This window comes from Saccostrea echinata, unplaced genomic scaffold, assembly GCF_033153115.1.
Source record: "Saccostrea echinata isolate AGI-Se365-2 ecotype Australia unplaced genomic scaffold, CSIRO_AGI_Sech_v1 ptg000023l, whole genome shotgun sequence".
NCBI lineage: Eukaryota > Metazoa > Mollusca > Bivalvia > Ostreida > Ostreidae > Saccostrea > Saccostrea echinata.
Window position 1 is genome coordinate 6,937,955 of NW_026889772.1, and position 15,749 is coordinate 6,953,703.

Sequence of the window (15,749 nt, forward strand, 5' to 3'; positions counted from 1 at the left end):
AAATAAATAAATAAATTATGAATTTATCCGGAAATTTTACTTGCCTAATATTTATTAATTTATGACGTCATTTCCTTAAGATTTTCTCAAAGGATAAAAGGTGTGAGGAAACTTTAGTTTGGAATATTGTTTTTTCGTGTTTTTCCTATTGTAAAAAAAACTGTCAAAATCTTTTTCATCTTTAGATGATTTCGTTGCCTTCTATGTACACATCTTTCTCGTCACATTATCAAATAATCGAGCGTCAAGTAGTAAACTGAAAGTAGAGAATATTTACTTTAATTGATTGCACCAGATGGTGGTATAATCTGACACTATTTTGGGGTTGTACAGTTACCGCAAGGTGTCATATTAGTAGCTGTATATATTGCTTGTCATCAATTTCAGAAATAATTCCACTATTTTCCACTATTTGTAATCTTGTTAAAAAAAATTGCCTAAAAATCGCCGCATGTCTTTATACTATATTGCAGATGTTTTAATTCTGTTTAAGAAGTCTTCATTATTCATATGGAACAAATTTGGCCTTTATGTGATGAGGAGTGGGTTTAGAGATGCTGTAACTTAACTTTATTCCACACATTCAAATATTCAACTTGGGATATCTAAAATTGATATTTGAAATTGAAATAATAATTCTCTAATGGGATCTATGGGAGTGTATTTGTGTGCTATGTATCATTATTTTACATCTTACCAAATGGGGGAAAATATTGCAAGCTTAAACCTGGATTCCAACTTATTGTGGCTACAATGTAGGTCCCTCTGCCAGTCTCTGATGCTCACATTGTGAAGCAGCTGTGTCCCATAGTGACTGACCCAGACATATCCTCTCCATTTCTTCCTCTATAATAAGTCAATTAATGTCTTTATTGACACCCACAGACTATGACTTCAGCACAGAGGTTGCAGTTTATGCAGGATTTCAATTTATATCTGAAGTTTTCTACATTAATTCTGGTTCATGCATTAAAGGAATGAAAATTTGAAAACCATTTTATGCTTATTTATAAAAAGAAATCCTCATAACATATTTAGAACTTGATATAGATATATGTACACATGTTCAATATGCATTACATTTTCTCTAACTGTTCTATTGTTACCTAGTGATTATTGTGATGTTGATATGTTCACCTACAGATGGATGTTTTCTAAATATCTTTCTTCATGGATGGCAGGGGATGTTATTTGTTAAGACATTAGATTTTCTGTTTATCCCTTTGTTGTTTTTCTGTCGTTTTTCCAAACCTTGATCTGTTCTCTTTACTATCATTCTGTACCTTTTGTTATTTGTTGATGGTTGAATGTGAATCTGTACTCTTTGTCTATCTTTCTGTTTGAGTGCAGATTCCAAAGGCAAGGTTTATTCAACTGATGTATGGGGAAAACAGTTGTGTTGTTTGAAATATGTAATTATTGTTGATTATTGTTTCTTATGGAGTCAAAAATGGGTTAAAATCCATTTTGGTAGTGTAAGGTTTAGGTGAATTTGGAAATAACCATTCAGCTGTTATCTGAGGAAGTGTTGAAAAATCAAAATTAAAAATAAGGTACGTATCATTTTAGCTAAAATGCTTATATATATAATTATTTACATTGTATTTCAACAAAGGAAAATTGAAAAAAAGTTTTAAAGGTATACGGTGGTATATATGCACTTTGTTAAAGAAAAAATAATCAAAAAATCCTTGTTTATTTCTTCCATAAAGGGGATAGGAAAATGGATGATTTTTTTTTTAAATTAAGACAATTATTTCTAATTGTTCCTAAATGCATTCTTATTACCAGTACACTTTAAATGAAAATATAAAAGTATTTTAATCAAATATAATTAAGAATTTCTTAAAATCATTTCATTTAAAGTGTACCGGTAATTTGTTATGAATTGCTATGTATTTTCAGGGGTTATTAGGTAGATGAGGATAAACATAGGGCAGTCCATCAGAACTTCTCTGTGGAATTTCTCCTAAGCTCTTGATACTGATCTTAGATTTATTGACTGCATTCAGGAGGAAACACAAAGTTAAATTAAAAAAGGTGATGTCTGCATTTGGAAGTGACTGCCACTTTTACTACAACGCAACTTGCCTTAAGGTGAGATAAATTTGCAAGCCTTATGAGACTCTGAAGAAGTGTAAATATTTATAATTATTATTGTTGTTAAACATATCAGTGAAGAAGAAAAAAATCTTGTCCAATCACAAGAAAGTTTTTGAACAACTATAGATAAGAAAATTTTCTTTACAATAAAGAAAATATAGTTAAACCCTCTATAATTTTAGGGAGATACATGTCCATTTAGACATTGTGAGGCAGCAAAGACCAATGATGTTACCTGTACATTCTGGAGACAGAAAACCTGCATAAAACCAAACTGTCCATATAGACATTCTGAAGTAGTCCCACAGGTAATAAAACTCACCTGTCCATACAGAAACTCTGAGTCAATCTCACATGTTCTAAACCAAACTATTGATAAAGACACTCGGAGGTTAATTTAGTCTTAAACAGGTAATAAAAAAGAAGTGTCGATTCAGAAACTCTGAGTCTCACTGATAATAAAACCCTAATGTCGATATAGACACCTGATGTAGTTTCAAAGATACTGTAAACCAACTTTTATTCGTGTGCAAGAATATCCACGAGTTTCGCGACCTACTTTAACTCACGAATATTAATCGCCGCAAACCATTTATTTCACTATGTATTTAAAGAGAATGTTTCCTCAGTCGCGGAAATTAATCGCTGCGAATTGTTTTCAAACGGACTAATCATGAATAAAAAATGACACGAAGAATAGTTGGTCTACAGTAATCATACCAAAAAGTCAATGTAGACACTCTGAGGTAGTCTTACAAGTTATACAACCCAAATATCCATATTGACACTCTGAGGTTGTCTCAAAGGTAATAGATCCAACTGTCCATATAGAATTTGATAGTCTCCCAATCTTACTGTCCATATTGTCACTCCAGATCTTAGAGTCCTTATAGTCACTCCAATCTTACTGTCCATATAGTCACTCCCAATCTTACTGTCCATGTAGGCACTCCCAATCTTACTGTCCATATAGACACTCCAAATCTTACTGTCCATATAGACTCTCCCAATCTTACTGTCCATATACCGTATATACTCGCCTATAAGTCGGTCCGCCTATAAGTCGGTTTTATTTTTTAAACTTATATTAGAGGGACTGACCTTCTAAAATATCAATCTTTTTATAACTCGCCTATAAGTCGGACATAGAGTTTTGGACCAAAGTTTAACTCCCAAAAATCCGACTTATAGGTGAGTATATACGGTAGTCACTCCAAATCTTACTGTCCATATAGTCACTCCAAATCTTGCTGTCCATATAGACTCTCCCAATCTTACTGTCCATATTGTCACTCCAAATCTTAGAGTCCATAGAGACACTCCAAATCTTACTGTCCATATAGACACTCCAAACCTTAGAGTCCATTTAGACACTCCAAATCTTACTGTCTATATAGACACTCCCAATCTTACTGTCCATATTGTAGCTCCAAATTTTACTGTCCATATAGTCACTCCAAATCTTACTGTCCATATAGACACTCCCAATCTTACTGTCCATATAGTCACTCCAAATCTTACTGTCCATATAGTCACTCCAAATCTTACTGTCCATATAGTCACTCCAAATCTTAGAGTCCATAGAGACACTGCAAATCTTACTGTCCATATAGTCACTCCAAATCTTAGAGTCCATAGAGACACTCCAAATCCAACTGTTCATATAGACACTCCAAACCCTAGATTCCCTTTTAACACTCCAAATCTTACTGTCCATATAGACACTCCAAATCTTACTCTCCTTATAGACACTCCAAATCTTAGAATCAATAGAGACACTCCAAGTCTTACTGTCCATATAGTCACTCCAAATCTTAGAGTCCATAGAGACACTCCAAATCTTACTGTCTATATAGACACTCCAAATCTTACTGCCCATATAGTCACTCCAAATCTTAGAGTCCATAGAGACACTCCCAATCTTACTGTCCATATAGTCACTCCAAATCTTACTGTCCATATAGTCACTCCAAATCTTACTGTCCATATAGTCACTCCAAATCTTACTGTCCATATAGACACTCCCAATCTTACTGTCCATATAGTCACTCCAAATCTTACTGTCCATATAGTCACTCCAAATCTTAGAGTCCATATAGACACTCCAAATCTTACTGTCCATATAGTCACTCCAAATCTAAGAGTCCATAGAGACACTCCAAATCTTACTGTCCATATAGAACTCTGAATCATACTGTCCATATAGATATTCCAAATCTTACTGTCTATATAGACACTCCAAATCCAACTGTCCATAGAGACACTCCAAATCTTAGAGTCAATATAGACACTCCCAATCTTAGAGTCAATATAGACACTCCAAATCCAGCTGTCCATACAGACACTCTATATCTTGCAGTCCTTATAGACATTCCAAATCTTGCTGTCCATAAAGGCACTCTGAATCTTGCTGTCCATATAAACACTCTAAATCTCACTGTCCATATAGTCACTCCAAATCCAACTGCCCATAGAGACACTGGAGAGGGGGGTTAGGGGCATCTACAGGTGTTACTTGTATGTTGCTGGTAGTAATGATTTCAATCTAAATGTGATTTAAAGATTTACAAAAGCAGTACATAGATTTTACAAATGTTAATTCTTGAAGAGCCTTAAAATTTAAAAAGCAAGATAATACATAGTGCGGGAATACTTCCATGTAACTTGAACAAAAATTATTATCTGCACTAAGTTGACAAACATAATTCAAAATAGGTATTTAGGTTTAGGTACTTATAGTGATAACCAAATGACATATTTAATGTTTTCTTACTTTTTGATTTTAATCAGACCAAAAATAGAGCAGAGATACCTTGCTACTGGGAAACACAACCCATTGGTTGTACCAAAGCAGCTTGTCCATTTAAACATGTAAAATCTCAGCAAGACTCAAACACATCTGTTGAAGGTAAGAGTTATGAATGTGTTTCAGTAGTGTCCTCCGGGATTCTTGTTTGTAAATTACGATAATTATTCAATTTTATGATATAGTCCTGTCCTCATACTCAGTTCATGTATTAATATATTGATAGTTTCACATGTTTAGTATGTTGTGGTAAATTATAATAGTAATTGAAAACTCTCAGTATTTAATTTTTTTGAATCCCCCTGCGGCTCCAGATGTGGATTTTTAATATCTTGTTTTATTTTGTTTTTAAGCAGCCCAGATCCCTGGAACTGAATCCCCTGTGACTCTGATGTAGATGTTTTATATCTTGTTTTGTTTTGTTTTTAAGCAGCCCAGGTCCCTAGATCTGAATCCCATGTGACTCCAGATGTAGATGTTTTATATCTTGTTTTATTTTGTTTTTAAGCAGCCCAGGTCCCTAGAACTGAATCCCCTGTGGTTACTGATGTAGATGTTTTATATCTTGTTTTATTTTGTTTTTAAGCAGCCCAGATCCCTAGAACTGAATCCCCTGTGACTCCAGATGTAAATGTTTTATATCTTGTTTTATTTTGTTTTTAAGCAGCCCAGATCCCTAGAACTGAATCCCCTGTGACTCCAGATGTAGATGTTTTATATCTTGTTTTATTTTGTTTTTAAGCAGCCCAGATCCCTAGAACTGAATCCCCTGTGGCTCCAGATGTGGATGTAGTAGAGGTACAGCCTGTAGTGGTGAATCTGGCTGAAGGTAAGCATGGCTTCAGATCCCAGACAAAGAGAAGGTAAGCATTGCTTCAGATCCCAGACAAAGAGAAGGTAAGCATGGCTTCAGATCCCAGACAAAGAGAAGGTAAGCATGGCTTCAGATTCCAGACAAAGAGAAGGTGAGCATGGCTTCAGATTCCAGACAAAGAGAAGGTAAGCATGACTTCAGATCCCAGACAAAGAGAAGGTAAGCATGGCTTCAGATCCCAGACAAAGAGAAGGTGAGCATGGCTTCAGATCTCAGACAAAGAGAAGGTACGCATGGCTTCAGATCCCAGACAAAGAGAAGGTACGCATGGCTTCAGATCCCAGACAACGAGAAGGTAAGCATGGCTTCAGATCCCAGACAACGAGAAGGTAAGCATTTCTTCAGATCCCAGACAAAGAGAAGGTAAGCATGGCTTCAGATCCCAGACAAAGATTTGTCCTTGTATAGATTTCAAAATTAACTTTTTTACACATACTTGAGTAGAAATCTGTTTATTCTTATGTTAAATATGTTTAGATGTTTTATATTATTTTACTAGATTCAGATGTTGAAATGACATCTCCAGTAAAATCAATCAACAGGGACAGAACAGCTGTGCCAGATAAACCAATAAGAAACCTGATCCCAAAACGTACCCCTGAAACACAGCAACTGACCTCTAATTTTGTACCAAAACACAAAGCTACAATAACAGACAGTAAATCAAATATTAAAAGCAGACTGACCAATCAGAATCCACCAACAGAAAACAGGAAGTCAGTGAAGGAGAGGTTAAAATTAGGAACCTCTAACTCAGGTCAACAGAATTCTGTTAAAGCAAGGTTAGGTGTAAACAAAGCAGAAACATCAGTAAAAAATCGGCTAGGTACAAGTCAACAGACAACAAACACAGAGGAATCTTCACCTGATGATTCAGGTTAATGAACTTGATTTGTTTTCCTTTTTTATTAAATTTATAACACTAAAAAATGTTAATGAAATAAATATTTAAGCATATAAACATGTAAGTACAGAGTGTATAAATCTTAGTGACATTTACAGATGAGAACAGTGATGTGGAAGTTAAATCTTTAGAACAAATTCAGAGAGAGAAAGCCTTGAGATCAATGGGACTTATGGAGTTAAAAGGTGGAAAGATTGTCAAAATAGGTAATGTTTGCCCTTAGTCTGTGTAATGTCAGAACTTGGCATTGTTGTTTTTGAAGCATCCATTGTGTGAAAGTGGCTATAAAACTGATTTCTTCTCAATATTTATGCTTTTTGCTCCACAGCTGACTGGGAGAAGGATCAGAGGGATGACAGTCAGAAATCAGAGGAAGAAACAGAGGATAAGGAAGAGGAAAGCGATGAAACAGAGGAGGAAGAAGAAAAGGGTATCATTGACTTTGTTTACTTTGCATCATTTTCCATAGTCAGTTAATTAATCTATATGTAAATCTCCTGATTGATTTTAAAATGATAATTATTTAATGCATTATATATTGTTTTGCTTTAGTTTCATTTTTTTTTCCTGCTTGCAATGAGTGTGTATTTTATTATTTTTTTTTAGAATATGTTCCTCATATTATTTTTAATTAATTATATATTTTTTATTTTATTAGAGATTGAACACACATTGGAAATAATTCTTTTCTTTTTTAATGCTTGACACACATGCTTACTCATATTAAAAATGTAAGGTTTTAAGGTTGATGTTTCCACAGAAATCTCAGATGAAGAGGAGGATGACCTAACTGAACCAGAACCAATAGAGTTATTTGCCCCTGATGAAGTAGAAGAAGACACAAGAACATTCATTTCTACAGGTTAGCTATAAATACTCAAAAAAATGATACCTTTTTATTGCAAATCTTGTTGACAATCATTTTCCTCATGTTAAAATGGTTTCAATATCTGTGTATCTTTCTAGACAGTAAAACAGTGCCACTAACTTCAAATTTAGACAGTACACCTAACCCTCCTCAAGTTGAAGGTAAGCAATATTAGGAATATGTCTGCATGTATTAAACATTTCATCTAAATGCATACCTATGATTATTTTCATTAGACAAAAGACAGAACCAAAGTAATCTTCCATTTTATGATAAAATTGTTTTTTTTCCAAAATTCAGTAAGCAATAGAAGCAGAAGAATCGTTGTTGAAGATGAGGGAGATACAAAAACTCCAGGTTGGTGAATGAAAAACGATAATGGAATACATACACCTGAAAAATTATTGTAACATGATTCAAGGAAATAAGATATAAGATATTTCCAATACAAATAAAATTCTAAAAAAATTAATATAAGGGTGTCTTTCTATACTTCATTTTTATAAGAAAGAATATTGATACACCTGAATAATAATTGTAACCTGATTCAAGGAAATAGGATATTTACAAAATTTTTAAAACGTAATATCATGATAATGGTCTTTTTAAAATTCAGTATTAAAAGCAAGTTTGAAGAGGCGATTGGGAAGTAGAGTTACAGAGGTCGCCAGAGAGTCAAGTCAGACCGAGAATGAGCCATCAGTCAAAAAGAGGCTGACGACAACTGTGGGCAGTTCAAATAAAGGCACCATCAAAACTATCACAGGTAGTGATTGTTGAATATTCTTGCATTGTAATTATTGTGGATGAGTGTAACCATGTAAACACTCTTATTCTAATTGCCAGGGAAAAATAATTTTGATTCATTATGCTCACAAAACATTTTTAAACCATGTGAGGAATGAAAATTACTTTGCTGTGAGTGGGAATTCATTATAACCATGTTAGCTATAATAATGTTCTACTGTAGTCATGTAGGTTTATTTTCAATGAGTGGATATTACCAGTATATCAAATTCATTTCAAATAAAGAAGTAATAATGATTTTTCTCAGATTTAAAACCTTGTTGATTTATGTGACAAGTGTTTAAAAGGTGTAAAGCATTTTTTTCCCCAAAGGCTAGTACATGTACTGTCTTTTACTTTATATAGGCATTAAGAGTCGTCTTGGCACACTTGGTGATGACACAGTTGTGTTAGACGCTCGTCATAAATTAAAACAGAAGAAGATGGACAATATAGAAAAAATTACTATGTCCATTCCTTTTGGTCCTAATAAGGAAGGAGGAAAGGACCCCCGAGACAGTCCTGTGAATTCAGCCTCAGTAAGGAAGAGAGGCTGGAGAAAAATAAAGGTAAAACTGGATATGTTTGATTCAGAATAGTGGTGTTAAATTTTTATTATTTTTTTTAAAAGTACATTTATTTGCAGATGTTCAGAAGTTGACTAAGCTTGTATGTACATGTATTTGCTGCAAGTAAAATTTTACAGTGGGAATTCAGGGAACTAGTAAAAAAAAGTGCTGTAATTTTTTTATCAGTTGTAAACCAGTGTATATTGATATTATACTGTTTAAATTCCTCTCAGTATCCTGTCAGTAGTTTGCATTTCCTAGAGTTTTATGCTGTGTGGGTAGGTTACAGAGGATGGGACAGACACAGACTCCAGCCGACCAGTAACGCCTGACAGACCGCTGTCAGCAAGGTCATCTCCAGAAAAGTCAACAGTGACAGAGGAACCCATCAGTCAGGTGAAGAGACAAAAGAAAGAAGTTGATGCAGGAGAGCAGCTCCAGAATTTATTAACTCAGAAAATGAGGAACAATATCTGGAGCAACAGGAAATCAAAACCTGTGGGTATGTATCATGTATCAAAACCTGTGGGTATGTGTCATGTACCAAAACCAGTGGGTATGTATCATGTATCAAAACCAGTAAGTTTGTGCCATGTATCAAAACCTGTGGATATGTGTCATGTCTCAAAACCTGTGGGTATGCATCATGTATCAAAACCTGTGGGTATGTGCCATGCATCTAAACCTGTGGGATTATATCGTGTACCAAAACCTGTGGGTATGTTTCATGTATCAAAACCTGTGGGTATGTGTTAAATATCAAAACCTGTGGGTATGTTTCATGCATCAAAACCTGTAGGTATGTGTTATATATCAAAACCTGTAGGTATGTGTCATATATCAAAACCTGTAGGTATGTATTATATATCAAAACCTGTGGTTATGTTTCATGCATCAAAACCTGTGGAAGTGTGTCTTATATCAAAACCTTTGGATATGTTTCATGTTTCAAAACCTGTAGGTATGTGTTATATATCAAAACCTGTGGGTATGTATCATGTATCAAAACCTGTGGGTATGTATCATCTATCAAAACCTGTGGGTATATGTCTTATATCAAAACCTTTGGATATGCTTCATGTTTCAAAACCTGTGGGTATGTATCAAAACCTGTGGGTATGTATCATGTTTCAAAACCTGTGTGTATTTGCCATGTACCAAAACCTGTGGATGTGTGTCTTGTATCCAAACCTGTGGGTATGTATCATGTATCAAAACCTGTGGGTATGTATCATATATCAAAACCTTTGGGTATGTTTCATGTATCAAAACCTGTGGGTATGTATCAGGAATTGAAAGGTCTGTATACCATTTAGAAATCCATAGGCATGTCATAAATCAAATATCTTGTGGTGTTTGTGGTTGGTTCTGAGCTTTGTAATATTAAATTTACGTGGTTAAGTAGCCCTTTAATAATTTAGTCTCCCATAAAAAATTGAACAATTCGTAGATGTTGCAAAATACTGGACATGTAGAACTAAAGAGATTGTGTTAGAGATTCTATTTTTTTCAATTTACAAAAAAATATTGTCATAGTCAAAAAAAATTGTTTTTAGAAACATAGCATAGACTTTGTACTTTTGAATGTCTTTTGCGACACATTTTACTACCCCCAGATTTATTTAAAAATAACTATATGAATTAAAACTGAGAATTGTAGATTGACAAAAGTTTTAATTTTTTTAGGTGAAACACTTGATAGTTTAGGAATTGGTATCATTGATATAAAAGGAGGAAAGGTCGTCAAAATGAGTAAAAGTAAGTGTTGATATGCAATCTGTTGTACCATGAATAATTTACATGTACATTATGTAGTGTTAATTGTTTGTTTGATATGATTATCTTTTTCCCTTTAATGCAGCATTATAAAATACATTTATTTCATTTGTAGAGAAACAGGAGGAAAACAGAGAAACAAAGAAGGAAGACAAATTCCTGGCTCAGATTGAAAAATTATCCAAAGGCTCAAAAAAGGAAGTCAGAGAGAGAAAGGTGTACGTTCCTCCAGCATTACAGAAAGCTGGTAGGTGAATTTCTGTACTTATTGTCTGTATTTATTTTCATATAAAATCTCAAACTCCTGATCTTTTGAAGTACTTACACGTATATAAATATGTAGAATTTAGGCATTCTAAGGATATGTTGGGCATGGTGGCATAAAGTATTGCTTTTGTAGCTCACCTGAGCCAAGGGCTCAAGTGAGGTCTTTTGATCGAAATTTGTCTGTTGTCTGTCATTGTCATGAATGTTGTCATCAGAAACTTTTCACATTTCCATCTTCTTCTCCAGAACCACTGGGCAAATGTCAACCAAACTTGGCACTGAGTATCCTTGGGTAAATGGAATTCATGATTGTTCAAATGAAGGGCCACAAATTCTTCCAAAGGAAGATAATTAAGCATACTGAAAATTGGGTGCGGTCATTAACCGAAAAGATAAAACTTTCAGCTTCCTAACATAGTGTAAAATCAAGTTTAAATAAATTATGTTGCTGGGGGAAGGTTGGAGCCACAATGGGTGGTCAAAGTTTTACATAGGAATATATATGGAAAATCTTTAAAAATCTTCTCAAGAAAAGCAAAGCCATGATTAGTCATATTTGTATGGAAGCATTCTCAGGTAGTCTAAGATTCAAGTTTGTCCAAATTGTGATCCCTGAGGGTAGTGCAAGGAACACTACAGGAGATCAAAGTTTTACGTAGGAATAGGTAGGATTTTTTTTTACAGTTCTTCTTCCCAGGAACATAAAAGTCATGACTAGTTCATATTTATATGGAAGCATACTCATGGCAAGTAGATTTAAGCTTGTTTAATTCATGACCCCAGGGGTATAGAGGGGTCTTATTGGGTGATCAATGTTTTATATAGGAAAAGAATCTTTAAAATATTCTTCTCAAGAGCAACAAAGACATGTTTAGTCATATTTATATGGAAGCATAAACCTCAGGTAGTGTAGATTCAAATTTGTTCAAATCATGATCCCTGGGAAGATGGAAGAGCCACAAAGGGTGGTCAAATTTATACATAGGAATATGTAGGAACAATCTTTAAAAGTCTTCTTCTCAAGAATTAAGAACAGCAAAGCCATGATTAGTCATATTGATAGGGAAGCATCTTCAGGTAGTGAAGATTCAGTTACTGCCAGGGATAGTGAGGGCCACAATGGATCAAAGTTTTGCTTATGGATGCATCCTCAGGTAGTGTACATTCAAATTTGTTCCAAATCATGACCCCCAGGGGTAGAGAGGGGCCACAGTATGTGATCTAAGTTTTACATTGGAATATATAGAAAAAATATGCTGTAGGTGAACAAAAGAAAGGCGATTAGTGACTCAGGTGTGTGTTATGGCCCATGGGCCTCTCAAATTTAAAGTTCTAAACAGCATTCTTGTTTATTTATGTACAGATTTCTGTCTTAATATCTGTAGATTTAATGTCATATAAGTAGTTGACAGTCCATGACTAGGTAGGACTGTAAAGCAGGATTGAAAAATGGTCACTTTTTGAAAATAATGCAACAAGAGTAGGAAATAAATACAAGATTTATCAAATTATCTACTTGTTGATAGTTAGGATTTTGTTTACAGGAGCCTCTGGTTTAGATGCTGGAGACAAGAGAGGAAGAATTAGTTACACTGAGGTAGGGATAAATTTTACTTTTTTTCTGGTAAAGGTCTCAGAAACTGGGCTAGATTTGTAGGTCACCAAGTTGTACTGTTATGGAAAATACATGTAAAAACCTTGTAAATGTTTGACAATACATGAGTATGTGGCATACAGTTGTTTTCTTCTGCATACGATATATTTGTACAGATTGCATTTCATGGTATTTTCTATGTAAGTATACTGAAAATTTACAACAGATTTTTCTGTTTGTGTTTTGAAGAACAAGAAGTTCTAAAGTGTTTACTTTTTGTTGTTTGATTCTTACTACAGAGATTTCAGTGACATGTTTACATTGCAATTTTCCAGAAATGTACTCATACTTTCAGTCATAAATTGCAGTGTACATGTATTTCTAGACAATCAGGAAAACACCGATTTTAGAAATTTGGTGTATTGAAATTCTAAAAATGGAAGGAAAATTATCCATTGGTTTGTTTTGCTCAATCCAGTATTCACTGTATTTACATGTATGTTCACAATGAATGAATAGTATGATCAGTTATTCATTGAAATTTGATTTGAATGGAAGTGGAAGTTACTTGTGATTTTCCTGATAGTTTCTTACATTGAACACAAACTCTACATAGCTTTAACTCACAAAACAGATTTTATACATGTATGTACCTACTAGATTTTAAATATAAAAGTAGTTTAAGTCATAAGTATAACTGATATACTGGAACTTAATTTTAAACTAATTTCAATATGCAGTTACTATATTCTACCATTGTTTTCTACAGAGTGAGTCAGGGGTTACAGAGGAGGACTCTAATGACATTCAGGTGATGACCTTCTCTGAAATTATGGCAGCCAAAAGTCAGAGGCAAAAACGACTGTCAGAAAAAAAGAAAGCAGAGTTAGCCAGAAAGGATTCGGTGGAGGAATTACCTCAGGAAAACACAGGTACAGATACATGTACAACTATAGACATGACAAATGAGTTTTAAAATTGACATTAAATATTGTTCATGTACATGTAGTTCACAATATTTTGTTAATTATGGAATGGTCCAGATTAACTTTGGATTGGTTGTTGTGATTTTTACTGTAAGCAATATGTACACGTACCTTGCTGTGTGATAAATATTTGCGAAGTTTAACCCCCCGACTACTGCTCATAGATGTTTGTTATTGTGAACTTGATTTATTTACTTAGAGATGTCTAGATATCAAATATTTATCATCACTTTCCACTTTTCCATTGAGTAATTTTGAATGTAAGTTGTCTTAGGTGTGTGTAGAATAGCAGGATTGTACACACACCTTCTGATGGGTTTGTGTTTGTGATGAGAATTTGTCAATGAGTAGTTTATGCCTCTTATCATTAACATTCACAGAAGACAGCAATGAAGCTCCTACAGATGTGTTGAAGATGGCTCAGATGATCACCGGGACATCAGTTAGTCCTGTTAAGTCAGGGGAATCCCATCATCATCGCAGCAAAAAGAAATCCAAGTGGAGGAAGAAGCATAAGTCATCTAAAGAGAAAAAAGACTCTAAAGAAAACAAACTTGGTGACTTTGTGGAGGAGTCCACTCAGGACACCAATAAGTCATGTGACACTGCAATCTCAGAGGACTCCCAGAATTCCAATTTTGTCAGTTCCCAGCATGCCTTGGAATCTGTGGATCCTGTTTTACTCAAAACAAAACGGCAAAATTCAGAGACGGGAGGAAATACTTCTGACAAGGAAGAGATGTAAGTGATAGTTGTTTATCAATTTGTACATGTACAATATATACTTTCGTGTCATTAAAACAAATTTATAAATTGGGTAACCCATTAATTAAAATCAGATAGAATATTTTGTTCTTTCTTTTATACATAACACCAGCATAAGCCATTTTCAGTTAAGCATGAGTTGTGATTTTTGGCACCTCCTAGTACTATTAGTGACATAGTTTTGTAGTGACCAGGTACGGTATGGTACTTGGTTAGTAAATTTTATACCTGGTGAGATGACAGAGATATCAGAAAAACTTTAATTTTATACATTTTAGAAGTCCAGCAAAGAAAAGATCAGAACAACTGCTGTCAGATAGCTGGTTAGATCTCGGTGAGGAGGATTCAGAAGAAGTTGTCACTCAAGATGAAGATGACCTTCTGCGAGAAATTGATGAACTTTTAGCTTAATTATTGTCTATTGTTTATCAAATTTCACTTTGATCTCTTTATTTGTCAATTAATTGGTATATCTGTGAAATGCCAGGTGCTGGAAAAAATTTCAAGGAAATCATAATTTTATTTATTTCTCCAGAGAGCTTTTGCCTAATCATTTGTTTTTGTGATTAGTGCATTATATTCATTTGATTGAAAACATCATTTCTGTTTATAAGACCTGAAGTCTTTTCTATCATGAAATCATTTCTGTTTATAAGACTTGATGAGGTCTAATCTATCATGAATTGTAAACAAATATTAAATATATTCATGAGATTTTTTTTTGTTCTTAAGTCAAACAAACAAAAAAAATGAATCAAAAAGGTATGAAGGAGGTTGTCTTAAAAAAAAAGCACTATTCAAGCATTGCTCATATCTTAAGAAAATGATATTCTGTTAACCAGATTTTAATTTTCACTACTTGTTTAATGGACAGAGATTCAGGTTGTAGAATGGATGTATCATTAAAGTGATTACAACTGTAACAGAAAAGGGAAAAATGTATGGCTTGACCAAGAATCGAACCCAGACTCCTGCATCACTAGTCAGGTGTTCTACCAACTGAGCTACCCAGACTGATATCCATGGCCAATACTACCAACTACCAGCAACCCAGGCTGATATCCATGACCAAAACCTTTTAACCTTTGAAGGGAGCTAGCTTTCATTACAACCCTTAATGACTTGGTAAAAAATTCCAGTCAAATAAGACCATTGAGGGATGTATACTATTACCTTGAAGGGATGGCTAGCGTACTATCATTTGATTGAAATGTTTATGGTTGGCATGCTATTTGAGGGTGAGGCTCACGTATTAAAAGGGTGTAAAGCCAGCTTGCTATCAATTTAGTACATTTATAACTGGACCAAAACTGAAAGAGGGGTAGTGTTTCTAAAGAATTTCAAAGAAATTTCTATTTTAGTAACATGGCGGTGCCATTTGTCAAAATCATAAACCAATATAGAGAATTATCTATCTAAGTGTAGTCTTCTTGTAGGAGGAGTAGCATTTA

The 15,749-nt window shown here is 34.2% G+C and overlaps 1 protein-coding gene across 2 annotated transcripts; it reads left to right on the forward strand.

Annotated features, from left to right (window-relative positions):
* Positions 1–160: 160 nt before the first annotated feature.
* On the forward strand, positions 161–14,961 carry LOC133191127 (zinc finger CCCH domain-containing protein 11B-like). 2 transcript variants are annotated; one of them, XM_061326829.1, is made up of 20 exons: positions 161–1,553; positions 1,906–2,097; positions 2,286–2,411; positions 4,894–5,011; positions 5,652–5,738; positions 6,283–6,660; positions 6,786–6,893; positions 7,016–7,117; positions 7,448–7,549; positions 7,654–7,716; positions 7,856–7,912; positions 8,172–8,321; positions 8,708–8,910; positions 9,193–9,412; positions 10,597–10,668; positions 10,802–10,933; positions 12,498–12,550; positions 13,317–13,479; positions 13,914–14,274; positions 14,577–14,961. In XM_061326829.1, exons 2-20 carry the CDS (start codon positions 2,044–2,046, stop codon positions 14,707–14,709), a joined length of 2,682 nt encoding a protein of 893 aa, XP_061182813.1. In that variant the 5' UTR covers positions 161–1,553; positions 1,906–2,043; the 3' UTR covers positions 14,710–14,961. The 2 variants fall into 2 exon arrangements, with proteins under 2 accessions (XP_061182813.1, XP_061182814.1); XM_061326830.1 differs by having other exon boundaries at positions 5,655–5,738.
* Positions 14,962–15,749: the final 788 nt, after the last annotated feature.

Coding starts and splice junctions, on each gene's coding strand:
- LOC133191127 (XM_061326829.1), top strand. CDS start 2,044: ATGTCTGCATTTGGAAGTGACTGCCACTTTTACTACAACGCAACTTGC. Junction 7,550..7,653: donor AAGAACATTCATTTCTACAG/GTTAGCTATAAA, acceptor GTATCTTTCTAG/ACAGTAAAACAGTGCCACTA. Junction 10,934..12,497: donor TCCAGCATTACAGAAAGCTG/GTAGGTGAATTT, acceptor TTTTGTTTACAG/GAGCCTCTGGTTTAGATGCT.